Source organism: Lycium barbarum, unplaced genomic scaffold (genome assembly GCF_019175385.1).
Source record: "Lycium barbarum isolate Lr01 unplaced genomic scaffold, ASM1917538v2 unchr_scaffold_68, whole genome shotgun sequence".
Lineage (NCBI taxonomy): Eukaryota > Viridiplantae > Streptophyta > Magnoliopsida > Solanales > Solanaceae > Lycium > Lycium barbarum.
The window spans coordinates 1-27785 of NW_026843520.1; the positions used below are offsets into that span (position 1 = coordinate 1).

The 27785-nt window shown below is 39.1% G+C and overlaps 1 protein-coding gene, 1 long non-coding RNA gene and 1 other non-coding gene across 6 annotated transcripts; 2 read left to right on the forward strand and 1 right to left on the reverse strand.

The window, feature by feature from the left end:
* Positions 1-6: 6 nt before the first annotated feature.
* On the forward strand, positions 7-1498 carry LOC132625757 (uncharacterized). Its single transcript, XM_060340350.1, has 4 exons — positions 7-142; positions 488-618; positions 849-897; positions 987-1498. The coding sequence occupies exons 1-4, from the start codon at positions 86-88 to the stop codon at positions 1062-1064; spliced, it is 315 nt and encodes a 104-aa protein (XP_060196333.1). The 5' UTR covers positions 7-85; the 3' UTR covers positions 1065-1498.
* Positions 1499-3804: 2306 nt separating this feature from the next.
* Positions 3805-27771, forward strand: LOC132625758 (uncharacterized). Of its 4 annotated transcripts, none has more exons than XR_009576977.1 (4): positions 3805-12264; positions 12372-19734; positions 19810-22546; positions 22653-27771. It is a non-coding gene; the product is annotated as an uncharacterized LOC132625758 (long non-coding RNA). The 4 variants fall into 4 exon arrangements; XR_009576975.1 differs by having other exon boundaries at positions 3805-4133; positions 4610-12264; positions 12372-22546; XR_009576976.1 differs by having other exon boundaries at positions 3835-3911; positions 4610-12264; positions 12372-22546.
* On the reverse strand, positions 11967-12041 carry TRNAN-AUU (transfer RNA asparagine (anticodon AUU)). Its single transcript has one exon. It is a non-coding gene; the product is annotated as a tRNA-Asn (tRNA).
* Positions 27772-27785: the final 14 nt, after the last annotated feature.

A 27785-nucleotide genomic window follows, 5' to 3' on the forward strand; every position in this document is an offset into this window, starting at 1 on the left:
TGTGACTAAAGTGATATTGTGTAAATGCAGGTGCATTGCTGTCGGATTTCATCCATTGGTAGATTGCGAAGAAGATACTTCTCAAATGAAACTAAAACACGAAGTCAAGTCTTTACATGGCGTATTTCTGAAATACGGGGTGGTAAGTCAAGATTTTAATGCTACGACTCCATTTCTTCAGCAACTTTTCAGAGCAAACAACCTGATGAATACCTTAATACCAGATACCACTTTCGTCTGCAAAATCTGCTTTCTATATAAAATTTAATAACCTAGGGCTTTGGTCTAGTGGTAATAGCCCAACATGTGATGTGTGTTTTAGGCGTACATCACGGGTTCAAACCCAACCACAGTCAAAAGGGTAGAGGGGCCAGCTCATTATCGGCCGAGTCTCGAACCTTGCGCAACTAGCCTTCGAGAATTTCTCGGTTATCAAGAAAATATTTGAGTAACATATGATGTTCCTGTTTTGCTTTTTCTTGTTTAGGATGCATATATAAGTGGGCAGGCTTGTGCTGACAATGTTGAGGAAAGACCTATTGCAAATTCCGAAAATGGAACTGCCAGATATAAAGGACCTTTGCTGACTAAAATGAATCAGAACTTGCCCTGCTCTATGTGAGTGTTTTTCTTAGTGTTCAGTAGACTTATGAGACTCGAGCGATGTTTGCTCAGAACCTCGAAAAATACCGCTGTACCCATGTTAGATCCTCCAAAAACGCGTTACTTTTAGAGGATTCGACACACACTTGGCGACATTTTTGGAGGATCCGAGCAATATAGGACTCAAATTTACACTTTCTGGCTATCATTGTATAACCTTTTCTCTTCATTTTGGATTTTTCTAGGGAAAAAGTAAATGGATTCCTCCTACACAAAGTCAGTGCTCTAGAGATTGTGAGTATCTTTTTTTAATCTGGTTGAATATTTTAGACAAGCCCCTTGTATTATGTTCTTGATGTTTTAACAAGTAGTACTTCTGACAGGTATCCTACTTAGTCACCTTGGAAGGTGATGTTGTGCAGAAAATTTTTCTCCATCAAAGAGGCAAAGATATTATGTAGATACTCTAAAGCTCCGAAAATCATTTAGTCGGAACCATTTTCTTCCGATCCCCTTTTCTCGTTCTAGTTATCGTCGTGGGAAAGAATGAAGAAGATTAGAGATCCAATCAAATATTGGTGAAGAATCGTCGTTCTCGTCTTTCCAGAATAAGGGAGGAAAGAAAATTGGATTCAATGTTCGTGCTCAAGTTCGAATTAACGGAATATTCTCCATTTCAAGTCCACAATTCTGGTGGTTTAAATAAAAGGAAATAGATTTGGTATAGGGTGTGTTTGGTCAGTGTGCTTCCTAACCTTTTTGATTTGCCTTAGTTGAAATTATATATTTTTGCAATTGTAAATTGTCAAATCTTTTAAGGTGCTTTGAGCATGCTGGTGTTCATTTTGAATGTAACTGGATTTATATAAGTTTTATGCAATGGGATCATTTGGTACACGGTATTAGGTGGGATATCCAACACGAACTTTGGGATTAATTTTGTACCCTGTTTGGTAAAAGGAATAAGATTATCCCAGGATAAATTTATACTTTCTACCAAACAAAGTATCATAATTAAAAATGGGATATCCCACCTTATCTCATTAACTTTGGGGTTGTTTTATCCCACCTTTTAGATGGGATAAATTAGTCCCAGGATGGATTATAATACCGGAATAATTTTGTCCGCATACCAGACGATCACTTGATGGTATAAAAAGATTTATCATTAAGTCACTATACTGTCATATAAGAAAATCTTTATATTGTCAACTAGGGCTGGGCATAAATACCAAAAACTGAAAAATCGAACTGAACCGAATTAGTTTGGTTCGGTGTTTGGTGTCCATCGTAAAAAAATTGAAATCGAAATAGCCGAATCGAAGTTTGATAAAACCGAACCGAAAAATCGAACGCGTACTGAAATTTAATACATTACCTAAAAAAATTAAAATAGTTCAGGCCCATTAAGTTTAAAGTAAAAAAAATCATTTGTAATAAATCCTCTTTTGCATTTGTATCTCTAATTTTTCACTTCAATTGAAAAAATCAAATATCCTTAACAAAGAAAGGTAACTAGGATGTCTCTTTAGGATTAATGTATGTTCTTTATGTATTTTCTTAATTATTCTTACGGTATGTATATAACACGTAGTAATTCTATGTCATGATTATAGTTTTATGTTTTTATGTATCCTGTTTGTTTGATTTTGATTTTGATTTCAATTTATCAGTTTTATGTTTTATTACTTTTGAGAATATGAATTAGTGTCAATGGAATTGCTTCTAATATTATATTAAAAAAACCGAAACCGAACCGAACTTTAAAAAACCGAAATCAAAAGAATCGAACCGAACTAGTTTGGTTCGATGTTTGGTGTCCACCTTCAAAAAACCGAACCCGAAATAGCCAAATCAAAGTTTGATAAAATTGAACCGAAAAACCGAACGCCCACCCCTATTGTCAACTAGAATTTTTGTATATATACTTCTCCAAAGACATTCATAAATAACTCTTCCCTAGCTTTAGCGTTTTAATGTAAGCAAGGAGGAGGGATTAACATATTTAAGCGATAAATCAGATACCTACTATGGTACAACTTAAGTAGCTAAAAGAAGTGTAACGGACGAAAGTTGTTGGAAATTAGCATACCGAAAGATTAATTGGCCAAAATAACCATGAGTAAGCTATTCCTTTGATAGCCAACTTGTTATAGGCTTAGGAAGTCTACGGTCAACTATTAACCGACTGGTGTTAGATTCGAATCACATTCGTTGTTGTTATTATTATGTATCTTGAAGCACAAGTGTTTTTTCGCCACTTGATTTAATTTCGATACCTTCCTTAAGAAAGGAACTATTAGAAGGAATCCATCAAGAAATACCTCACCACAATTTGCCAAAACAAGCTCAATCAATCGTCAATCTCCAATCCAAATAATAATTACAGTGAATTGTGATTTTGGATAAATGTATATTTTCATATTAAAATATATTAATTCAGCTTTTCCATCTCTTCCAAATCCAAATATACATACGTACTATACATGTGTGCAGATAAAAGATTTCCACTGAAATCAAATTGGATTAATTAGCTCATGCTGTTCTATATCTTTGGACCAAAATACGCTTCCATTTGGATATGTACTAGGCAAAACTTTACAACACTAACCAGTAAATAAGTATTCAAAAGAGGGCAAAATAGTCCCTTAAGTATCCACTTAACAGTTTTGGTATTTTTAAATTTGTCAAAAATAAACACTTTTAGCTTCCATCAAATATTTATATAACTCTGTTGGTTAGATTTGACGGAAATTATGAAGAAAAAAAAAGTAGCAGTAACTCACATTTAGCAGTGTTTTTTGGTTGTCACTTGTTAATTTTTAAGTCTATTCTGTTAATTGGATTAAGGTGTTTCACTTTAGCAAATTTAAGAAATTAAGAGAGTGTTTGGATTGACTTTTTAAAAGTAGTTTATAAGCTAAAAATTAAAAGGGATAAGTTGAGAATACCCAATTTTTTACTTTTAGCTTATTTTTGTATTTTTTTAGTCTGAAATCAAGTGTTTAAAAATATTTTTTATTTTATCCAAACACGTAGAAAAGAGCTTAAACGTCATTAAATACTTGAATTAAGTCCATCCAAACATGATCAAAGTTATATTTGAAGTACCAAAATAGACCTACTATCATAAATAAAGGACAATTGTGGCAAAAAATTCAATTTTTATTTTTAGTCAAATGGTCCTTTAAGTTATGGAGTTGAGCTAATTTCATATCTAAAAGACTAAAAGAAGGTTACAAATGGTACTTGGCAAGAGAAATGTAGAGACCCGAATCTTTTCGGGTCGACCCGGAACACAACTCTAGGTTTGCAGCCATGGCCATGTCTTCATTTTCTTGTTTTTATCAAAAAATTCTGAGCTTTAATTTGCTCTTGTAGCTCTTGTTTGGATGGTTATTAACTATTTGGCCATAGATTGTCATTCTAAGCTCCTGTTTGGCCATAGATTGAAAAAAAAGGTTTGAAAACATTGGTTGTTCATGGAATTTGATCAGTTTCTGGAAAAAAATTGAAGAAAAATTTTCAAGGTGAATTTTTTTTTTCATAAATGCATGTTCAAACATAGAGTCAAGTTCCAAAAATTGTTTTTGTGGTGAATTTTATCAGTGTTTGGTTTACTAATGTAGCTCTCTGAGAAGAATAAAGTTGGGAAAATTAAGAATTTTCATAAAAGGGTGTGTTTGGAATGAAGGAGAAATGTCTTTTTTTTTTTATTTTTTTTTATGTGATGAATTTCATCAGTGTTTGGTTTACTAATGTACCCCTCTGAGAATAAAGAAAGTTGGGCTTTTTTTTTTTTTTTTTTTTGGTGAAAACTAATAATTTTCCTAAAAAAAGTTAGCCCATATAGAGTAATGAGGTTAATTTTTGTCTTGTAGTTCTTGTTTGGATGGTTGTTACCTATTGTATTGTTATGCTAAAATGGTATGTTTGGTATGAAGATTAGATTTTTTTTTATTTTTTTTTTGTGGTGAATTTCATTGGAGTTTGGTTACTAATGTAGCCCTCTGAGGAGAAGAAAGTTTGGAACTTTTTTGGTGAAAGCTAAGAATTTTCCTAAAAAAAGTAAGACCAGAAAGAGAAATTAAGAGACCGGTATCTTGGCGGGGCGACTCGGAATGCAACCCGAGGTTTGCAGCCATGGCTATGTCTTTATTTTATTGTTTTATCAAAATGATCTGAGCTTTAATTTACTCTTGTAGCTCTTGTTTGGATGGTTGTTACATAATTTATTGTGTTGTTATTCTAAAAATGTGTCTTTGGTATGAAGGAAAACGTTTGATCAGTGTTTGGTTTACTAATGTAGCCCTCTGAGAAGAAGAAAGTTTGGATTTTTTGGGTGAAAACTAAGAATTTTCCTAAAAAAATGTTAGCCCAGAAAGAGAAATGAGGTTAATAGAGAGAAGAGATTTCTTGTTAAGGGTGGTTGCCCCTCTCTGTTGTGCCAATGATTTCTCATATGAAAAAAATAAAAAATAAAATCAAACAACCCTTGAAATTTTGAGTCAAAGTGGTCCTTTAAGTTATGGAGTTGAGCTAAGTTCATCTCACAAAGAAGAGCTTGAGAGAATCCTGAGGTTACAATTAATACTTGGCAAGAGAAATTAAGGAGACCCGTATCTTGGCGGGGCAACCCGGATCTGAACCTGAGGTTTGCAGCCATGGCGATGTCTTCATTCTCTTGTACCAGACTAATGGGTTTTTACAATTTAATCTGGTGAGAAAATGACAAGAATGGTCTCTTATGTTTGAAGGTAGGTTCAAAATAGCTCCTTAAGAAAGTTGGGAAATTTTCTGGTGAAAACTAAGAATTTTCCTAAAGAAAGTTAGCCCAGAAAGAGAAATGAGGTTAACAGAGAGGAGGGATTTTCTTCTAAGGGTGGTTGCCCCTCTCTGCAACTCCAGTGATTTCTCTTATGAAAAAGGAAAAATCAAACAGCCCTTTAAATCGCAGGGAAAAATTGTTCTTAATGTTATGGAGTTGAACTAAATTCATCTCACAAAGAAGAGAGAGAGAATTCTGAGGCTGCAATGATACTTGGTAAGAGAAATTAAGAGACCCGAATCTTGGCGGGGCGACCCGTTTTTGTGTCATGTAACCGAGGTCTGCAGCCATGGCATGTCTTTGTTCTCTGGATTTACAACAGATGAGCTTCAGTTTTACCCTTAAGGGCATCTCTGGTATGGAGGAATATGTTTTTTTTTTTTTTTTTTTAAATTTTTTTTTTGGGAAATTATCAGGTGAGAGCCAATAATTTGCTAATGAAATTTAGCCCAGAAAGAGAAATGAGGTTAATAGAGAGAAGGAATTTTTTGTTAAGGGTGGTTGCCCCTCTCTGTTGTGCCAGTGATTTTCTTTTCAGTAACTAAACCAACAGCCCTTGATCATGAAGTACACAAACAAATTGAAACATATGCTCAGCCGTAGATCTCAGTGTGTGTGTTGCTTTTTCCCCCTTTTGGAGTAATTGTGCAAAAAAGGATGTGATGATGGTAATGTTTTACTCTCTGGGCTAACAAAATCGGGCATTGAGGACAGTCCGACCCGTATCTCTTCCTGGCAAATCCCAGGATGGCATGCAACTGAGGCTCTCTCTTTTGCATGCAACCGGTGATTTTGCAGTCATGGCGTGGTTGCCTTCCCTTTGTCCAAGCAAAAACGCAGTATCTGAGCCTCAAATTTTTGTGCTTTAAAGGGTCGTTTGGTTGTTGGTTAGGATGCGAGTTATTCGTGTTAGGATGATTATTTCCCCCTTTGGAGTATTTGTGCAAAAGAGCTTTCATGATGGCAATATTTTACTTTCTGGGCTAACAAAATTGGACATTGAGGACAGTCCGACCCATATCTTGGCTTGGCAATCCCAGGATGGTGTGCAACTGAGGCTCTCTATTTTGCATGCCCAAGTTTACCCTTTACTGAAATGGATTTATTACTATGGCACGAAGAATAAACTCTAATTGTAAATGCCGAACCAGAACTGGAAGTAGCAACGAAAGAGATAAAAGGAATACCATTGCGCAGAGAAATTCTCGTCATCTTCAATGAATTGGTGGAAATTTTTCAGCGGATGTAAGAGAGAGAAAGAGAGAATTCTGAGGCTGCAATTGATACTTGGCAAGAGAAATTAAGAGACCCGTATCTTGGCGGGGCGACCCGGAATGCAACCCGCGGTTTGCAGCCATGGCGATGTCTTTATTCTCTTGTTTATTCAACAGATAGGAGCTTCAATTTTACTCTTGTAGCTCTTGTTTGGATGGTTGTTACCTATTGTATTGTATTTTTATGCTAAAAGGGTGTGTTTGGTATGAAGGAAATTGTTTCTTTTATGATGAATTTCATCAGTGTTTGGTTACTAATGTAGCCCTCTGAGAAGAATAATGTTGGGAAATTTTCTGGTGAAAACTAAGAGCCCGTTTGGATTAGCTTATAAGTTGCTGAAAACAGAAGTTAGCCCAGAATAGAAATGAGGTTAACAGAGAGGAGGGATTTTCTTCCAAGGGTGGTTGCCCCTCTCTACAACTCCAATGATTTCTCACATAAAAAAAGGAAAAAAATAAATAAAAATCAAACAACCCTTGAAAGGATTGACTCAAAATGGTCCTTTAAGTTATCAAAAAAAAAAATATATGTGTATCAAAAAATGGTCCTTTAAGTTATGTAGTTGAGCTAAGTTCATCTCACAAAGAAGAGATTGAGAGAATTCTGATGTTGCCGTTGATACTTGGCAAGAGAATATTAGAGATCCGTATCTTGGCGGGGCGACCCGGAACTCAACCCGAGGTTTGCAGCCATGGCGATGTCTTTATTTTCTTGTTTTATAAACAGATCTGAGCTTTAATTTTAGTCTTGTAGCTCTTGTTTGAATGGTTGTTACCTATTGTATTGCGTTATTATGCTAAAAGGGTGTGTTTGGTATGAAGGAAAATGTTTTTTGTTTTGTCATAAAAAAAAAATGTTTTTGTTTGAAGAAAGTTGGGAAATTTTTAGGCGAGGGCCAAGAATTTTCTTTAAAAAAAATTCTGGCCAGAGAGAGAAATGAGGTTAACAGAAAAGGGATGTTCTGTTAAGGGTGGTTGCCCCTCTCTGTTGTGCCAATGATTTTCTTTTTAGCAACTAAACCAACAGCCCTTTGTTCATGAAAAATATGCATGCATTTTCTTCAATCTACAGCTTCAGCTGTATATCTCAGTGTGTGTGCTTCTGTTTCCTCCTTTTGGAGTAATTGAGCAAAAGAGGCTGTGATGAAGATAATGTTTTACTGTCTGGGCTAACAAGGGCATTGAGGACAGTCCGACCCGTATCTTGGCTTGGCAAATCCCAGGATGGCCTGCATCTGAGGCTCTCTTTGGCATGCAACTGGTGATTTTGCAGCCATGGCGTGGTTGCCATCTCTTTGTCCGAGCAAAAATGCAGTATCTGAGCCTCAAATTTTTGTGCTTTAAAGGGTCGTTTGGTTGCTGGTTACGAAGCGAGTTATTCGTGTTAGGAGGATTATTTCCCCCTTTGGAGTAATTGTGCAAAAGAGCTGTCGTGATGACAATGTTTTACTTTCTGGGCTAACAAAATTGGGCATTGAGGACAGTCCGACCCGTATCTTGGCTTGGCAAATCCCAGGATAGCGTGCAACTGACGCTCTCTCTTTTGCATGCAACTGGTGATTTTGCAGCCATGGCGAGGTTGCCTTCCCTTTGTCCAAGCAAAAAAGCAGTATCTGGGCCTCAAATTTCTGAAAATCGAACCGGGGACCTCTTGTGCTTTGAAATACATTAAAGTTTGCTCCAATTAGAATGATATACAGTCAGACCTCTCTATAACATCCATTCGCTATAATAACATTTCACTATAACAACCAAGTCTCTGGATTGTTCTCTATAATAGCATTTCGCTATAACAGCCAAGAAATGTCTACACAAACGATGCCATTATAAAAAAGTTCTACTGGATCACAGAAAGATGGGTACTTTATCTGCTTCTTAGATATAAGCCTATGATTTCGGAGACAATTTAACCGAAGAGACCCAGTAAGTCTGCATTTAAGCCAAAAGCACTTTGCTTTCTCAGTGAATGTTGTTGATAGATAGATATATAAATAGAGAATATGAGGCTATGATGATAGTTTCTTCCCTTTTTTTGAGCAACTCAATAGGGCAAGAAAATAGAGAGACCGTATCTTGGCGGGGCAACCCAGATGGCTAGTTATTTTGTGTCATGCAACCGGTGTTTGCAGCCATGGCGTTGCCTTCATTCTCGTCTTATCAACAGATCTGAGCCTCAAAAATACTCTTATGGCGTCTTTGGTATGATGGAAAACATTTTTCTTGATGAAATCAGCACTTGGACCAACGTATCCTTATGAGGAGAAAAGTTGTGAAATTTTCAGGTGAGAGCCAATAATTCCTAAAAAAAATAAAAGTCAGCCAGAAAGAGAAATGAGGTTAATGGAGAGACGGGATTTTCTTCTAAGGGTGGTTGCCCCTCTCTGTTGCGCCAATGATTTTCTTTAGCATACTAAACCAACAACCCTTGTTCATGAAATACTCAGAAGCAGAAGATGATCCATATAGCTCAGTAAGTGTATTCTTGGGGGATTTGCACTAATGACCTTTTTTGTGGTAGTGATGATAATGATATCACATTCTGGGTTGACAAATGGGGCATTGAAGACAATCCGACCCATATCTTGGCCTGGCAAATCCAAGGATGGCGTGCAACTGAGGTTCTCTCTTTTGCATGCAACCTGTGATTTTGCAGCCATGGCGTGGTTGCATTCTCTTTAAGTGGTCGTTTGGTTGCTGGTTAGGGGAGGAGTTATTCATGTTAGGAGGGTTTTTTCTAAGGGTGGTTGCGCCTCTCTGCAACTCCAGTGATTTCTCTATATGAAAAAAAAAAAATGAAAAAACTCAACCAACCCTTTAAATCTGAGGGAAAAATCATTCACACCCTGTTGAGATTTTTGACTCAAATGATCCTTTATGTTATGGAGTTGATCTAATTTCTTCTCACAAAGAAGAGAGAGAGAATTCGGAGGCTGTGATGATACTTTCTTATTTTCTTTGGGGCAAGAGAAATTAAGAGACCCGTATCTTGGCGGGGTGACCCGGAAAGCAACCCGAGGTTTGCAGCCACGGCGATGTCTTCATTCTCTTGTTTTATCAACAAATCTGAGCTTCAGATTTAGTCTTGTAGCTCTTGTTTGGATGGTTGTTACCTAATGTATTGTTACGCTAAAAGGGTGTGTTTGGTATGAAGGAAAATGTTTTTTTATGATGAATTTCATCAAAGTTTGGATACTAATGTAGCCCTCTTAGAAGAAGAAAGTTGGGAAATTTTCTGGTAAAAACTAAGAATTTTCCTAACCACCAACCCCCCCCCCCCCCCCCCCCCCCCCGCCGCAAAATACCCGTTTGGGTGGTTCATTATTGTATTGTTTTCATTGAAGGAAGGAAAAATCAAACAGCCATGGCGATGTCTTATCAACAGATCTGAGCCTCAAACTCTTATGGCACCTTTGGTATGATGGAAAACACTTTTCCTGATGAAATCAGCACTTGGACCAATGTATACCTATGAGAAGAGAAAAGTTGTGAAAATTTTCAGGTGAGAGCCAATAATTCCTAAAAACAAAAGTCAGCCAGAAAGAGAAATGATGTTAATAGAGAAACGGGATTTTCTTCTAAGGGTGGTTGCCCCTCTCTGTTGTGCCAATGATTTTCTTTAGCAATACTAAACCAACAGCCCTTGTTGAAATACTCAGAACAACAGCTATGAGCATTGGAACATATGCTTCTTCAGTCTGCGGCTTCAGCATATATGTGTGTGTATTTCTGTTTTCCTCCTTTTGAGTAATTGTACAATAGAGGCAGTGATGATAATAATCTTCCACTTACTGGGCTAACAAAATCGGGCATTGAGGACCATCCGACTGTATCTTGGCCTGGCAAATCCCGGGATGGCCTGCATTTGAGCCTCTCTCTTAGTCTCTTTTGCATGCCACCAGTGATTTTGCAGCCATGGCGTGGTTGTGTGCTCTTTGTTCGGGCAGAATTCAGTATCTGAGCCTCTAATTTCTATGAATCGAACTTGGGACCTGTTGTGCTTTGAATAATATTAACATTTGCTCCAAATGTTAGTTCTACAGATCAAAAGAATGAGGTGTCACATAAAGATGGGTACTTTTTCTTCTCAGGAATTTCAATCCGAAAGCACTTTGTTGTCTCCATTAATACTCACTGGATTGGGAATTTGAACTGAAACGTCAATCGAACACGCAACACAACTTTCTGATCTGGAGTCAAACGTGCTACTATTACGCCATGAATCCTTATGGTGTCTTTATAGGATTGAAAGTATTTTTTCTGGATGAAATCAGTATTTAGTTAGCAATGTGTCCTGCTGTGGATAACCGAGTGAAGGGATTTTCTTCTAAGGGTGGTTGTTCCTCTCGGTTGTGCCAATGATTTTCTTTAGCTACTAAACCAACAACCCTTGTTCATGAAATATTCAGAACCAGAAGCTATGAAGCCATATATCTTAGTGTGTGCGTGTGTGTATTTTTTTCCTTCTTTCAAGTTTATCTTTTTCATGATGAAATCAGTATTTGGTTACGGATGTATCCCTCTAAGAAGAGAAAAGTTGGGAATTTTCAGGTGAGAACCAAGAACTTTCCAGAATGAAGAAGTCAGCCCAGAAAGAGAACTGAGGCTAACAGAGGGAGGGAATTTTCTTCTAAAGGTGGTCACCCCTCTCTGTTTGGCCCAATGATTTCTTTAGCAACTAAACCAACAGCCCTTGTTCATCAAATACTCAGAAAGGTCACTCTGATCATGGAAAAACAAGCATTAATCTTCATCTGTTTTTGGTCTGCAGCTTTAGCATAAACTTGTGTCTGTGTGTGTGTCTTTTTGGCATATATCTTTTTCCTCTTTTTGAGTAATAGAGGCAGTGATGATGTTTCAATTTCTGGGCGGACAAAATTGGGTATTGAGACAGTGCAACCCGTATCTTGGCTTGGCAAATCGACTGGTGATATTGCAGCCACAGCGTGTTTGCCTTCTCTTGGCCTGATCAAAATGCAGATCTGAGCCTCAAATTTCTGCGAATCGAACCCGGCTCCTCATGTTCTTTGAAATCTATTAATGTTTGGTCCAAATTTTAGCCCAAGCTTCAGACCAAAAGAATGAGGTGTCAGAGAAGATGGGTACTTTTTCTTCTCTGGTAAGCCCATGATTTCAAAACCAAAAGCACTTTTCTTTCTCATTGACCGTGGTTGATAGATATATAGATAGAATTTTTTTCTGATTCCATGCAAACCCAAATCAATCTATCGACTATGCTCAATCCCGGGACACATGATTGGAAATGCCATTGGAAGGAATTGAACCTTCGACCTTGTGGTTAATAGCGACATGCTCTAACCAACTGAGCTACACCACGCAAGCCCAAAGTGGATGAAAAAAAGATAAATAAATAAATGACGGGGCTATGATGAAATTCTTCCTAGAAAATGAAATGAAGCATTCAGATAATTTGAGCCGTAGCTTGGCAGGGCGACCTGTTAGCGTCTATGGTAACATGCTAAAGGCTTGCAGCCATCATGGTGCTGAATCCGGCATGCCAATGATTTCTTTGTTGCTCCAACCAACAGCTCCTTTTTGTAGGTATGTGTGTGTGTATATGTATTGTGTTTGTTTCGGTCTCACTCTCTCTGTTACTACTATCTTTTGCTCCGAACTCTCACCACCACATATTTTATTATAAGTTACAGGTTTTTGCTGTCTACAGTGGATGGAATTTCAACCCAGAATAAAGAATGAGGCCAACAGGGAGAAGGGATTTCTTGGAGGGTGGTTGCCCTCTCTGCTTGGCCTATGATTTCTCCATCTACCAAACCAACAACCCTCTTCAGAAAAAAACAGGCAAGTATGTTTGGTGATTCTGATAGTCGAGATGCTATCTTTTTGAGTTTAAGCCTTGAGGCAATGTTTTTGGTCCAAAACATCCCCAGATCTGAAGGTTGCGTTTGTTTGATGAGAATTTTTTAACATGTCCAAATGGCTCCTAGAACTATGGAAAAGTTCCCATTTCTCAGAGGTAATGATGATACTGCTAATCCCTGCTGAAGTTCGGGGCATGGAGACAGTCTGACCCGTATCTTGGCAGGGGAAACCTGGATGGTTTGGGATTGAGGCCTTCTCTTTCACGTGCAACCGGCTGCTTGCAGCCATGGCGTGTTGTTGCCTACTCTTTGCCCCGTTTTACGCAGATCTGAGCCTCAATATCCAACTAGTACATCTGGATTTTTTGGGTCTCGAACCCAGAATCTCTCGTTTGGTGAAAAACATTTGGGTTATTCAATTTTTCTTAAACACCTTCTTGCTGTTCTCCATCAAACTTTTAGCTCAAACAATTGAGGCAATTGGAGAAAAAAAAAAAGGGATCTTTTAGGGTGGTTGACCATCTCCAACATTCCTATGATTTCTATTCTCTTTAAGTTCTCACAAACAGCTCTTTTTGTTTGTGTGTGTTTGTTAATCAACCCCCATACATTAGGGACCATATTGATTATTTTTCTTTTGATGTGGTGTACAATTATCGTACTAGTGTGGAGACCCAAATCACCGCATTGAGCGCAGATTTTCGTCACAGAAACCCAAAGGGAAGGCACTAGCTGGGAATCAAACTCGGATCTGTACTGCGGCAGGGTACTATCTACCAGTAGACCACTGGTACAAGGGACAGATCATTTTATCTCTGTTTTCTGCTACTGTTATACTCTGTTCCTCAGAGGCTGCATTGGCAAAGCAACAGCAGAACTATATGACAATGAAATGGAAAAGAAAATGATGGGGCTGTGAGATTGATTGTTATTGAGCGTATGGAACCTGGCATTGTAGTTTCAGACCTGTATCTTGGCGGGGCAACCCGTATTATAGGGTCTGCAGCCATGGCAGTGTCAAAGAACTCATTGCCTGAGATAATTACCTAGCTGAGCCTCAAGTCTTTTGAAATGGCTGAATATATTGACGGCCCCTCAAACTTGCAGAAAGTTTTCATCTAGATGCACGTTGCCGAAGTTGTCCAAACAGGCTCTTATGGAAAAGTTTCCATTTTTCAGAAGAGGCAATGATGATATTGCTAATCTTGGCTGAAATTTGGGGCATGGAGAAAATCTGACCCATATCATGGCATGGAAAACCGGGATGGTTTGTGATTGGGGCTTCTCTTTTACATGCAACCGGTTTCTTTTGCAGTCATGTTGTTGTTGCCTTCTCTTTTCCCCATTTTAGGCAGATCTGAGCCTCAATTTCCAATTAGAGCCTGTTTGGATGGGCTTATGCCTATAAGCTGCAAACAACTTATAAGCTAAAAAAAAATAAGTTGGGGTAGTCTAACTTTTTTTTTTTGGCTTATAAGCTCTTTTCAGCTTATAAGCTGCTTTAGATAAGCTAAGTCAAATGGGCCCAATTATTTTTTTGAGCTTATTTTAAGCACAAAATGACTTTAAGCTGGCCAACCAAACACTCAAAAAAGCTGAAAACAGCTTATAAGCAACTTATAAGCCAATCCAAACGGGCTCTTAGTCTTTAAATAGGGGGCCCAAAACGGCTATTTGTGTCGTCCCCCACTTTATTTGCATTGAGCAAATTCAGCCGTATCTTGGTGGGGCGACCTGGTATGACATCATCTGTAAACCGGTGTCTGCAGCCATGGCGTGTATCACTTTCTCTTTGCATAGATCAAAGAACAGCAAAATTTGAGCTCTAAAGTCACAGCACTCCCATTTTATGGTCTTGAATTGGATGGCCGTTCTCTGGAACCTGAATCCCACTCGGGTTCTTCAGTTTTTCTTGAATAACCCAGTTGAGGTGCTGTTCTCCATCAAATCTTAGCTAAAAAGTGAGACAATAGGTGAAAAATGGGATTATTCACCATCTCCAGCATGCCAATGCGTCTCTTCAGCTCTAACTAACAGGCCTTTGTGTATATATATGTATGTGTATTAACTACACAAAAAAAAGTGGAGGTTCTGCCCAACATGAATACTGAGGCCAACAGAGAGACAAGGGAATTCTTGGGAATACGTCAACCAAAAGAACAACCCTCTTCAGAAGTACTAGTACTGCTTTCTGATTTCTCTGAACTTAAACCCAACATCATGTTTGAAATTGTCCAAACGGGCTCTGTATGGTAAAATTACCATTTTTCTAGAGGCAGTGATGATATTGCTAATCTGGGATGATATTCGGGGCATGGGACAATCTGACCAGTAGCTTGGCAGAGCAAACCCGGGTGGTTTGTGATTGAGGCTTATCCTTCACATGCAACTGGCTCTTTTACAGCCATGTCGTTGTCAGATTCTCCTTACAACAGCAACAACAACAACATACCCAGTGTAATCCCATAAGTGGGGTCTGGGAGGGTAGTGTGTATGCAGACCTTACCCCTACCTCGCAAGGTAGAGAGGTGTTGGATTCTCTTTGTCCCATCTTTTTGCAGATCTGAGGCTCCATTTCCAACTAGTCTTTCTGGACTTTCAGGACTCGAACCTAGGAGTACCTTGTTGTATGGAAACCCATGTCATTTTTGGACTATGCATGTTGTTGCTGCTGTTGCTGCATCTTCTTCTGTTTCTTTTGTTCTTGATGGTGATGGTTGTGTTATCAACCAAATAGCAGAAAATTAATGCAAGAAGGGGAGATTTTATGGCTGTGATGTTATAATGCTTTTTTTTAATTAGCAATTTGAATTGGGTGTTGAGATGATAAGAACCGTATCTTGGTAGGGTTACCAGGCGAGGTAGCAGCCATGGCGGTTTCTGATAAACTCAATGCCTGATTAAAATTGAAAACTGAGCCTTGTCATGTACATGATGTACATGTATATTGTCTGTATATACAACACACACACAAGTAAACAAAGTGTGGTCTCTCTAACAGCTTAATTAGATGAGATGATCACACACTTCAACACACACAAAAAGATACATCAACAACAACAACAACAACATACCCAATGAAATCACACAAAGTGGGGTCTGGGGAGGGTAGAGTGTACGCAGACCATACCTCTACCTTGGGAGGTAGAGAGGCTGTTTCCAGCAGACCCTCGGCTTAAGGACAAAATAGCAAGTTGATCGACTCTGCGGGGATCGAACCCAGAATCTCTGTTTCCGTAGGCCAGCACCTTATCCATTTTGCCACAGAGTCTTTGATACTACATGTCCAAAATGGTCCCTTATCGAGGCAGTGATGGTCTTTAAATCTATCCTCATAGAATATCGACCCGTATCTTGGCGAGGCATTGACCTGGATGCCTGTGATTTGATTACATGCAACTGGGGGTATTGCAGCCATGGCGTGGCCGGACTTTCTTTGCCCGAGCATAAAACAGATCTGAGCCTCAATTGTCACTTATATATTACTCTATTGTATTTGGTATGGAGGAAAATGTTTCAGTGAGGAAGAATGAGGCAGCAGAGAGATGGGAATTTCTGTGAAGGTCGGTTGCCCCTCTCTGCTATGTCCTTAATTTCTCCATTTGTGAAACCAACAACCCTTTGAGAAAAACAAGAACAGGAAAATGATAACCATCTCAACAACACCCCTTTGAGTATTTACCTCTGTGAAAAAGCGGCTATGCTCTTCCTTTCTTCTGCTTCTGCTTCTGCTGCTACCACTGCTATCTATGATAAACAGCAGCCCTAAAAGTGGATGCCTGGTGTCGTTTCTATGTTGATCTTCGCAGATCACCTGAAAATGGGCTGTGATGATGATTGCTTCCTTTTGGGCTATCTAATTTACTGTTTTGAGAAAATCTGACCCGTATCTTGGCTGGGTGACCCGGTATGGTATCATATGCAAACCGGTGTCTGCAGCCATGGCGTGTGTCGCTTTCTCTTTGCATGTCCATAGATAGAAAAATCTGAGCCCTATAAACTCTCTTACAAATCAGTGTGTTAACCTTCACAAAAATGGAGGTTGAGCCCAATATGAGGAAAGAGGCCAACAGAGAAAAGAGAATTCTTGGAAGGGTGGTTGCCCCCCTCTGCTTGGCCTATGATTTCTCCATCAATAAAACCAACAATCCTATTCAGAAGTACTACTATTAGTCTATTACTGTTTCTGATTTCTCTGAGCTTAAACCAAATATTATGGACATCCTCAGCAGGTTATCTGTGCGGTCTCTTCTTCGATTCAAATGTGTTTTCAAGGTTTTGGAAGACATTAAGCTCTGAGCCTTACTTTAAGATGAAGCATCTCAATCATGCCTAGAGTAACCAAATTCTCAAAAAGTCTTGTTAGCCAATGGTACCTTTCTACGGACGAGTTCAACTGGTTGAAGATGTGCAAAAGCGTGGTTGGCCTTCAAATGGTAAACCACGGAGTTTCAAGCTTTCTGTATAAACAATTTCGTTCTGAATAGTACAGAACCAAAATGTTCGAAAAAGTTGGCAGCAGAGTAACACTTCACCATCCAAACATCTATATTTCGGCATGGCTGAATAAAGACCGGTAACTTGTATATTAAACAAATTATTCCAAGATTTATTGACACCATAGTCTTTCATTACTCATAACTTAAAAGTCCTTTCCTTTACGTAAGTAGAATAACCACAAAGCATTCCTCCCAATACTGAGACACCACTTTTGACGTATGCCACGTTTAAAATCAAGCACAAACCTTCTTGCAACAGTATCTCTCGGTACACCTCATTTGAAATACTAAATGAAACCACAAAATTATTCACTGACAAACCAAGCCAATGAAATGCTCCATGTACAAATGCCGAAGTGTTCATATTATACTACACATGGTAAATGCCGGTAGGATGTTTATCAATTTTTCTCCAGGAACCACTTTTCAGCACTAGAATTTCACTGCGTGCTGTGTGATCTCTCCAAAATTACTTACTTGGGGATTGGCTAAATATATAGCGGGTTTAGCAAAAATCCTCAGTTAAGCTTAGAAAGGAAGAATGAGACATCAGAGAGATGGGATTTTCTGTGAAGGGTGGTTGCCCCTCTCTGCTATGTCCATGATTTCTCCATTCACAAAACCAACAACCCTCTGGGAAAAGAAAAACAAGAAAGGGAAAATGATAAACCATGATACCACTGCTAACTATGATAAGTAGCAGCCCTGGTGTCATTTCTGCGTTGATCTTCGCAGATCACCTGAAAATGGGCTGTGATGATGATTGCTTCTTTCTGGGCTATCTAGTTTACTGCTTTGAGAAAATCTTACCTGTATCTTGGCTGGGCGACCCGGTATGGCATCGTCTGCAAACCGGTGTCTGCAGCCATGGCGTGTCACGTTCTCTTTGCAAGATCATATATAGCAAAATCTGAGCCCTAAAGAAGTCTTTTGCACAACAATGAGAATTTTCCCAGAAGGAAGAATGAGGCCAACAGAGAGAAAAATGATTTCTTGGAGGGTGGTTGATCTCTCTGGTTGGCCTATAATTTCTCCATTAAAAGAAATTACTTTTTCCTTCACTAATGTACCCTTGATCGGCCATGGCAAGAGCAAAAGAACTTGGGAATTGAGCATTGTGCTATATATATTAGTGTCTTAGCAGAACCCTCACCATAGTTTAACCCAGAAAGTAAGAATGAGACATCAGAGAGAACATGGGATTTCTGTAAAGGGTGGTTGCCCTCTGTCTGCTATATGTCCATGATTCTTTCTCCATTCATAAAAGAAAACCAACAGCTCTTTGAGAAAACAGTAAAAGAAACCATATATGCATTTGGGCATAGATTCCAAATATTTTTTGCTTCTGCTACTACTGCAGCTGATTTTCGCAAATATCCACTTTTTAAGTAAGTTATTGCGTGGATTCCAAAGATTTGAGGGACAAAAATTAAAGACCACCACCAAAATAGGGGCATTTGTGCGAATGACCCATTTTTGAGAGTTTGGAACCTAAATGACGTGAAAAAAAGGGCTCTGATGATGAATTGCTTCTTTCTGGGCTAATAATCTACTTTACTCGCTGCTTTTGAGAAGATCCGACCCGTATCTTGGCGTGGCGACCCGGTACGACATCCATGTGCAAACCGGTGTCTTGCAGCCATGGCGTGTGTTGGTTTCTCTTCGCATGTTCATTTACAGAAAATCTGAGAGAAAATGACAAAAATGATCCTTTATCTTTGAGGGTAGGTTCAGAATAGTCCCTTAAGTATGCACTTAACAGTTTTGGTCCTTTATGTTTTTCAAAAGTTTAACACTTTTAGTGTCCGTCAAATCTTTATCGAACTCTGTCGGTTAGATTTGACGGAAACAGTGGGGAAAAAAAAGACTTAAACTATAAATTTCTTCAAACATAAGGGACCATTTTGTCAAAATCTGACATGTATCTTGGCGGGTCGACCTGGTATGGCAACATTTGCAACCCGCTGTCTGCAGCCATGGCGTGTGTCGCTTTCTCTTTGTATGTTCGTACACAAGCAAAGTGTGAGCCCTAAAAATTTGTTCGTCAGGGAATTCATTCTTTACTCATCAGATGGTTGAGCTTGGCTATATCTTGGCATGGCATCTTTTTGGAGTCTTGTGAGATATGGGAACTATTAGGTTTCTGTGTCTCACAAAGGCTTCTTAAGCTTGCAGCCATAGTTGGGTTTAGCTTATGTCTGAGAAAAAGTTAATCTTTGTGCCCAAGGAATGAGGCTTTTTATGGAACTCGAGAAAGGTTGAGATTTTCTAAGGGTGGTTATTCTCTTTCTCTGAAGTTCAATTTAGCCGATGAATTTTCCAGTACTTTTGTTACCAAAAGAAAGATTAACAACCCTTTCATCAACTAATGTCAATTATGCTCTTGATGATGATGATGATGATGATGATTCCGTGGCTTGGCTATGGTAACCATAAGGGAAAATACATATTCAACCCCCCAAACTTTTTCAGGAAATCCTGATTCCTAAACCCTGAACTTTGTAATGAGGCTGTGATGACACTCTCTTGGAAGCTTGAAAATCAGATTTTTTAGCTGATTAGCATCTTGGCTAGGAGAAGGCAGCAGAATTGGTGAGGTAGGTTTATGTGCTTCTCCCAATGGCGTCTGCTTTTTGCAGCCATGGGTAGGCAAATCTGAGCCTCCTTTCTGTGTGGAGCGACATGGTTAGCAGGTGAGTTTGTTTTTTCTGCTCTTGTGCAATTGTACAGAAGAGGCAGCAATGATGATGTTTCACTTTCTGGACTAGATGAATCTGGACATTGGACAATTTGACCTGTATCTTGGCCTGGCAAATCAGTGGATGGTTGGCATTTGAGATTCTCTCTTTTACCATCAAGATCATATTTGAGCCTCAAATTTCTGGGAATTGAACTTGGGTCCTCTTGTTCTTTGAAATCCTTAAGAACTCAAGGATAGAGTGGTACGAGCCAATAGAACAGATCCTGTTCAATTAAGGTCGTCATTAAGTTTAACAGATCTTTTCTCCTGTTCTTGCTGCTGTTGGACTATTTTATGAATCAAGCAGCAAGAAGTCAATGTAAGAACAGGGAGACTTTATTGCTGTGATGGTAATGCCTTTTTCTATTTTGAGCAACTGAGTTAGCCGCTGAGATGATAAGAGCCGTATCTTGGAGGGGTATCGTGGGAAGGTTGCATCCATGGCGGTTTCTGATTAAACCCACTGCCTGATTGTTATGTGCATGATGTGCATGTATATTATCTATGTACATACCAACACACACACATGCATACCTATCATGAGAAAATGTCAAAAATGGTCCCTTATCGATCCTCCCGAGCCAGTAATTGAGCATAGAGAGTACCTGACATGTATATTGGCGGGGCAATGACCCAGATACGTGTGATTGTTACACGCAATTGGGGAATCTGCAGCCAAGGCGTGGCCGGACTTTCTTTGCCTGAGAATAAATACAGATCAGAGCCTCAATTGTAACTTACACAGTCAGACATCTCTATAACAACATTTCACTGTATTATATGTTCTCTATGTCAGCAGTACGCTATATCAGCCAAAATATATCAGGACAAACAATGCTGCTATAGTGAGGTTTGATTGTATCTTTTGGTATTTTTGGCATGGAGGGAACTATTTCAGTGAAGTAGTCATTTCAACAAATAAGACCTTCGACATGATTCCGTAATTTGGGAGGTCCAAAAGGATCAGGGCTCTATAAATATGAAGCAGAAGGTGAAACGAAAATGGAAAAATCTCATTAGTTTAAGTCTGAGGCTGATTCAGAGAGTTGCGGGGAGTTGTTCGAGTGGTTGCCCCCCTGTCATTCTTAGCAGCCAATGATCACTCAAATTTTCCCAATTTCAAACCACTCTCTAGCAAAATAAGTTCAATGAGGCAGTGATGATTTCATTCTATACTCATCAGATGGTTGAGCCTTGCTATATCTTGGTGTGGCAGCTTTTGGGGGGTTTTGTGAGATATTGGAGCTATTTTGGTTTTTGCGTCTGACAAAGGCTCCTTAAGCTTGCAGCCAAGGCGGGGTGTAGCTTATGTCTGAGAGAAGGCGAATCTGAGCCTTCCTAAAATATCTTTTATAGTTCAAATGAGACTTTTTATGGAACTCGAGGAAGGTTGAGATTTTTATGGAATTTCAGACTTTGTTTAAGATCTGATTTGGTCAGATGTAATAAGATCTATTAAGAGGTTGTATCTTAAAAAAAAAAAAAAAAAACACATTTAATGGGCTGACATCTGAACCATTCAGATTCAGACTCTCACTAAGTGCAAACAAATGAGGCCTAAATATCTTTTATTGTTCAAAATGAGGTTTTTATGGAACTCGAGGAAGGTTGAGATTTTCTGAGGGTGGTTACTCTCTTTCTCTGAAGTTCCATTTAGCCGATGAATTTTCCAGTACTTTTGTTACAAAGAGAAAGATTAACAACCCTTTCATCAGCTAATGCCAATTATGCTCTTGATGATGATGATGATGATGATTCTAGCCATGGTTATGGTGGAAAATACATATTCTTCCAACCTAAACTTTTCCGGAAAGCCCGAATCTTAAACCCTAAACTTTGTGAATAAGGCTGTGATGATATTCTCAAGTAAGATTTATAATCAGATTTTTGAGCTGATTCGGATCTTGACTAGGCAAAGGCAGGGGAATTTGTGAGGTTGGTTCTTATGCGCTCTCACAAAGGCCTCCGCTTTTTGCAGCCATGGCGAATTAGCCCCTTTTCTGATATAATTTTAGGCTAATCTGAGCCTCTTTTCTGTGTTATGGTTAGTTCTACAATGAGTGGTCCTTTTGTTTAGTTCTGTTCATGTTCTTTCTTCTGTTTTTGAATAATCTATATATCTGTATGGAGATGAATAAACACCAGCACTTTGTATCTTAAACAATTTATTCCAAGATTTCTTGACACCATAGTCTTTCATTACCCATAACTTAAAAGTATCCACCCCCCATGAGTATAAGTAGAATAACCACAAAGCCCTCCTCCAAATACTGAGATTGATCTGAAATTGGGCTGTGATGATGATTTGCTTCTTTCTGGGCTATAATCTACTTCACCGCGTTGAGAAAATACGCCCCGTATCTTGGCAGGGCGACTCGGTATGGCATCCATTTGCGAACCGGTGTCTGCAGCCATGGCGATGTTGCTTTCTCTTTGCTTGTTTGTAGAACAGCAAAATCTGAGCCCTAAAGTGGGCATATATGATTAGAAATGCTATTGGAAGGGACTGAACCTCCGACCTTGTGGTTAATAACCACGCGCTCTAACCAACTGAGAAATGATAAATAAATAAATCTATGACGGGGCTATATGATGAAATTCTTCTTAGAAAATGCAATGAAGCTTTCAGATAATTTGAGCCGTAGCATGGAAAAGCGACCTGTTAGCGTCTATTGTAACATGCTAAAGGTTTGCAGCCATCACGGTGCTGAATCCGTGATGCCAATGATTTCTTTGTTGCTCTGATCAATAGCTCCTTTTTGTAGGTATGTGTGTGTGTGTGTGTACTGTGTCTGTTTCGGTCTCACTCTCTCTGTTATACTATCTTTTGCTCCGAACTCTCACCACCACTTATTTTATTATAAATTACAGGTTTTTGCTGTCTACAGTGGATGGAATTTCAACCCAGAATAAAGAATGAGGTCAACAGGGAGGGTGGTTGCCCTCTCTGCTAGGCCTATGATTTCTCCATCTACCAACCAACAACCCTCTTCAGAAAAAAACAGGCAAGTATGTTTGGTGATTCTGATAGTCGAGATACTATCTTTTTGAGCTTAAGCCTTGAGGCAATGTTTTTGGTCCAAAACATCCCCAGATCTGAAGGTTGCGTTTGTTTGATGAGAATTTTTTAACATGTCCAAATGGCTCCTAGAACTATGGAAAAGTTGCCATTTCTCTAAAGAGGTAATGATGATACTGCTAATCCCTGCTGAAGTTCAGGGCATGGAGACAGTCCGACCCGTATCTTGGCAGGGCAAACCTGGATGGCTTGGGATTGAGGCCTTCTCTTTCACATGCAACCGGCTGCTTGCAGCCATGGCGTGTTGTTGTCTACTCTTTGCCCCATTTTACGCAGATCTGAGCCTCAATATCCAACTAGTACATCTGGATTTTTTGGGTCTCGAACCCAGAATCTCTCGTTTGGTGAAAAACATTTGGGTTATTCAATTTTTCTTGAACACCTTCTTGCTGTTCTCCATCAAACTAGCTCAAAGAATTGAGGCAATTGGAGAAAAAAAAAAGGGATCTTTTAGGGTGGTTGACCATCTCCAACATTCCTATGATTTCTCTCCTCTTTAAGTTCTCACAAACAGCTCTTTTTGTTTGTGTGTCTTTTTATTCTCATTAAGGACCATTTTGATATTTTCTTTTGATATGGTGTACAATTATCGTACAACTGCGGAGACCCAAAGTACCGCATTGAGTGCAGATTTTCATCACCGCAAACTCAAAGGGAATGCACCAGCGGGGAATCGAAATAGGTCTGTTCTGCGGCAGGGTACTATCTACCACTAGACCACTGGGTAAATGCCAGCAGGATGTTTATCATTTTTCTCCAGGAACCACATTTCAGCGCTAGAGTTTCATTGCGTGTTGCGTGATCAATCAATCATAAGGATCTTATAGTCATCACTAGTTGAGTCATACCCCAATCAGCAAGTACAAAATTCCTTCGCTGAAAATTTTGGATGGGGAAGAACTGTTGATTCTCTTGTGGAGGGGTTCCATAGCAAAAGTATGTTGTGCTTATTAAGCCCGGAAAGGAAGAATGAGTCGTCAGAGAGATGGGATTTAAAGGTGGTTGCCCCTCTCTGCTATGTCCATGATTTCTCCATTCGTAAAACCAACAACCCTTTGAGAAAAAAAAAAAAAAAAAGGTACATGATAAACCATCTAATAACACACCCCTTGAATATTTACCTCTGTAAAGAAAGGGGATATGCTCTTCCTTCCTCTGCTTCTGCTGCTACCACTACTATCTATGTTAAGTAGCAGCCCTAAAAGTAGATACCTGGTGTCCAAGTTACCAGTTTCAAAAAAACAAAGTAGATACCTGGTGTCATTTCTACATTGATCTTGCAGATCACCTGAAAATGGGTTGTGATGATGATTGCTTCTTTCTGGGCTATCTAGTTTACTGCTTTGAGAAAATATTTACCCTATCTTGGTGGGCTAGCCCGATATTGCATCGTCTGCAAACCGGTGTCTGCAGCCATGGCGCGTCACTTTCTCTTTACATGATCATATACAGCAAAATCTGAGCCCTAAAGAAGGCAAATATCTGTTGCCGCCAATGTGATACTGATAGCAATAGTATATCCTCCGTCCATTTTATGTCTTGAAACTGTTCATAAATTACTATGCCAAAGTTCCCATTATCCTAGAGGCAGTGATGATATCGCTAATCTGGGCTGATATTTGGGGCATGGAGAAACCCCGACTCGTATCTTGGGCTAGCTCGGATCATTCGATCATGCAGCCATGGCATTGTCATTTCCCTTTGCCCCATTTTACACAAACAGGGAAATGATGAAAATCTATGGTGTAGTGGCTAGCACTCTGGACTTTGAATGCGACCTGGGTTCGACTCCCAGTAGGACCTGAGTTCTTAATATAAATGTCACACTGGCTACGGTGGTGTCGTTGTTGATAATGCTTTTTTTGAGCAATTTGAATTCGGCGTTGAGATGATAAGAGCCGTATCTTGGCGGGGTAACCAGGAAGATAGCAGCCATGGCGGTTTTTGGTAAAGTCAGTGCTTGATTAAATTGGCATCTGAGCTTCGTTACGTACATGGTGCACATGTATATTCTCTGTCTTTTACATACACTCACAAAAACGTACATATCATGAGAAAATGTCCAAAATAATCCCTTATGTAGGTACTGATGATCTTTCAACCAGATCTTCTGAGCTAGTAATTGAGCATTGAGAGTACGTGACTGTATCTTGGCGGGGCAATGACCAGGATGCATGTGATATTGTTGCATGCAACTAGAGGTATTTGCAGCCATGGTGTCACTGAGCTTTCTTTGCCTGAGCATAAATATACAGATCTACAACAGCATACCCAGTGTAATCCCACAATGTGGGGTGTAGGGAAAAGAATGTTTCTAGTCAGACTCGGACCCGCAACAATGCACTATACATTATGCCCTTCGGTCGCTACGCTGAATGTCATATTGTAAAAATTATGGGGTGAGAGAGGCTCAAGCTCTCGACCTCAGGATTACTGGCAAAGCTATGAGACCCATGTGCTAGCCAAGTGCGCCACCACCCCAGCGGTGAACAGTCACCATTTGATACGTCTGCCAAGTCGAACCCGGGTCTATTGCTTGGAAGGCAATTATCCTAACTGTTGGACTGCAAACGCCTGGATCATAAATATATACAGATCTGAGCCTCAGATTCCCTTTATATTTTACTTTGGGTGTATTGATATGGATGAAACTATTGCAGTGAATAGATGAAGCAGAAGGTGCAACGCAAAATGATAAACATCTCATTAGTTTAAGTCTGAGGCTTCGGGATTCAGAGAGTTGGGCGAGTTGACAAGTTGTTTGAGTGGTTGCCCCTCTCTTTCATTCTCAGCAGCCAATGATCACTCAAAGTTTCCCAATTTCAAACCACTCTTTAGCAAAATAAGTTCAATGAGGCTGTGATGATTTTCATTCTTTGCTCATCAGATGGTTGAGCTTTGCAAATATCTTGGCAAGGCAGCTTTTGGGGGGTCTTGTGAGATATGCAAGCTATTTAAGTTTCTGGTCTCACAAAGGCTTCTTTAGCTTGCAGCCATGGCAGGGTTTAGCTTATGCGGAGAAAAGGCGAATCTGAGCCTCTCAAATTTCTCTTTGTGTTCAAAGGATGTGGTTTTATTGAACTCGAGAAAGGTTGAGATATTTTAAGGGTGGTTAATCTCTTTCTCTGAATTTCAATTTAGCCAATGAATTTTCCTGTACTTCTGTTATAAAACAGCACTTTAAGAGAATATACATACTTTGGCCCCCTAAACTTTTCCAGAAAACCCGAAATCCTGAACCCCAAACTTTGTGAATGAGGCTATGATGATATTCTCTAGGAAGCTTGTAAGTCAGATTTTTGAGCTGATTCATATCTTGGTTAGGCAAAGGCAAGAGAATTTGTGAGGTTGGTTCTTATGTGCTCTCACACAAAAGGCCTCTGCTTTATGCAACCACGGTGGATTAGACTTTTTCTGATAGATCAAATCTGAGCCTCTTTTCTGTGTTAACTTTAGTTCTACAATGGGTGGTCTGTTTATTTCGTCCTTTACCTTCTTTTTGTTTTTGATGAAATCGTCCTTTACTTCTTTTTATGATCATGTTGTATAGTATTGGTTTGAGCGGAGTCTAAATGGAGTGACATGATCAGTGACGATTTATAATGTTGATCCCAGCTTGTTTGGGACTGAGACGTTATTGTTATGTTCTTTTTATATTCATATTCTTTCTGCTACTTTTGCATTAATAGCAGGAAGAATCCAAGTTTCAAAAGAAAACCATATGTGTTTATCTACCCATTCTCCTGGAGTGAAATTATTAGCTACTGATATGAAACAAGACCAAACGGAATGACTGAATATTGAGGATTCATATACCTGTCCTTAACCAGTTTGATACCAAAGCTATTTGGCAAATTTATCTACAAAATTTTCCAGACTTTCATGCCTCATTTCGATATTGAAATCCCAAGTTTCAGAGGCAGTGAAGATTATGCATAATGAAAAGGAAAAGTGAAAATATTGTTGATTCATGCCCTGGCTTGGCAAGACCAATCGGAAGGTCTTTCTTATAAGGCAACCAATGATTGCAGCCATGACATTGCTAACCCTGCTATTTCCTTTGATTAAATAGGCGAAAATCTGAGCCTCATCCTCAACTTGGTTTATTTACTTTTTTTTTTTTTTGACTAGTCTTTCTAGAAACAATTTAAACTAGATTTTTTTTGCGTGGTTCTTTGGTCTATTATTTTGAATTCAGACTCTCTTCTGTTCTGTGTGGTTACTGGTTTGCTAAAGATCGGAGATAGTTATGGTGTCTCCGATTCCCCAAGATCATCTGTCTTTGTGCAGAGCCAGATTCCTACTTTTGTTGGCCTTTTTTTCTTCCTAATTTCATTTTCTAATGTAATTATTATCCCAGTTGAAGCTGTAGTTTCTTGGAGCCCTACTCTTAACGTTCAAGACTATTTTAACTCTTGGGACTTGAGACTATGTTGATACAAGTTTTAAGCTGGTGCGTACAGTCTTCGACGAGTACATGCAGCAGTTCAAGAGACTCCTGATAGCCCAACACGTTGAAATGAAGAAATCCGGTCCGGTCAGTTCAAGAACTAAACATATCCAGCAGCTGATTGAACTTAGCATTCTAAGATTCTTGGATTTTTTTGTGGTACGGTATGAGCATAGCGTTGATGTCCAGTTGGCTTGAATTTGTAAACCTTTGCTAACACCGTGAGTTTGCCTTGAAAATGTATTTGCGATTTGTATAGGGGCAAGCATCTAGATTTTAGATACTTTTCAGCGATGTTAGTTTCATTTCTTATTCCTGTTCATTTTGTCTTTATTAGGAAAGTGAAAGACACGATGAAGAAGATGTTGGACTTGAATTCAGTCCGTGAGCTGCTTGGATGGTTAACATATTGTTTCATAGTGTATCATATTATATTGTATTGTGTCGTTTGATGAATATAATGTTTGGCTAGATT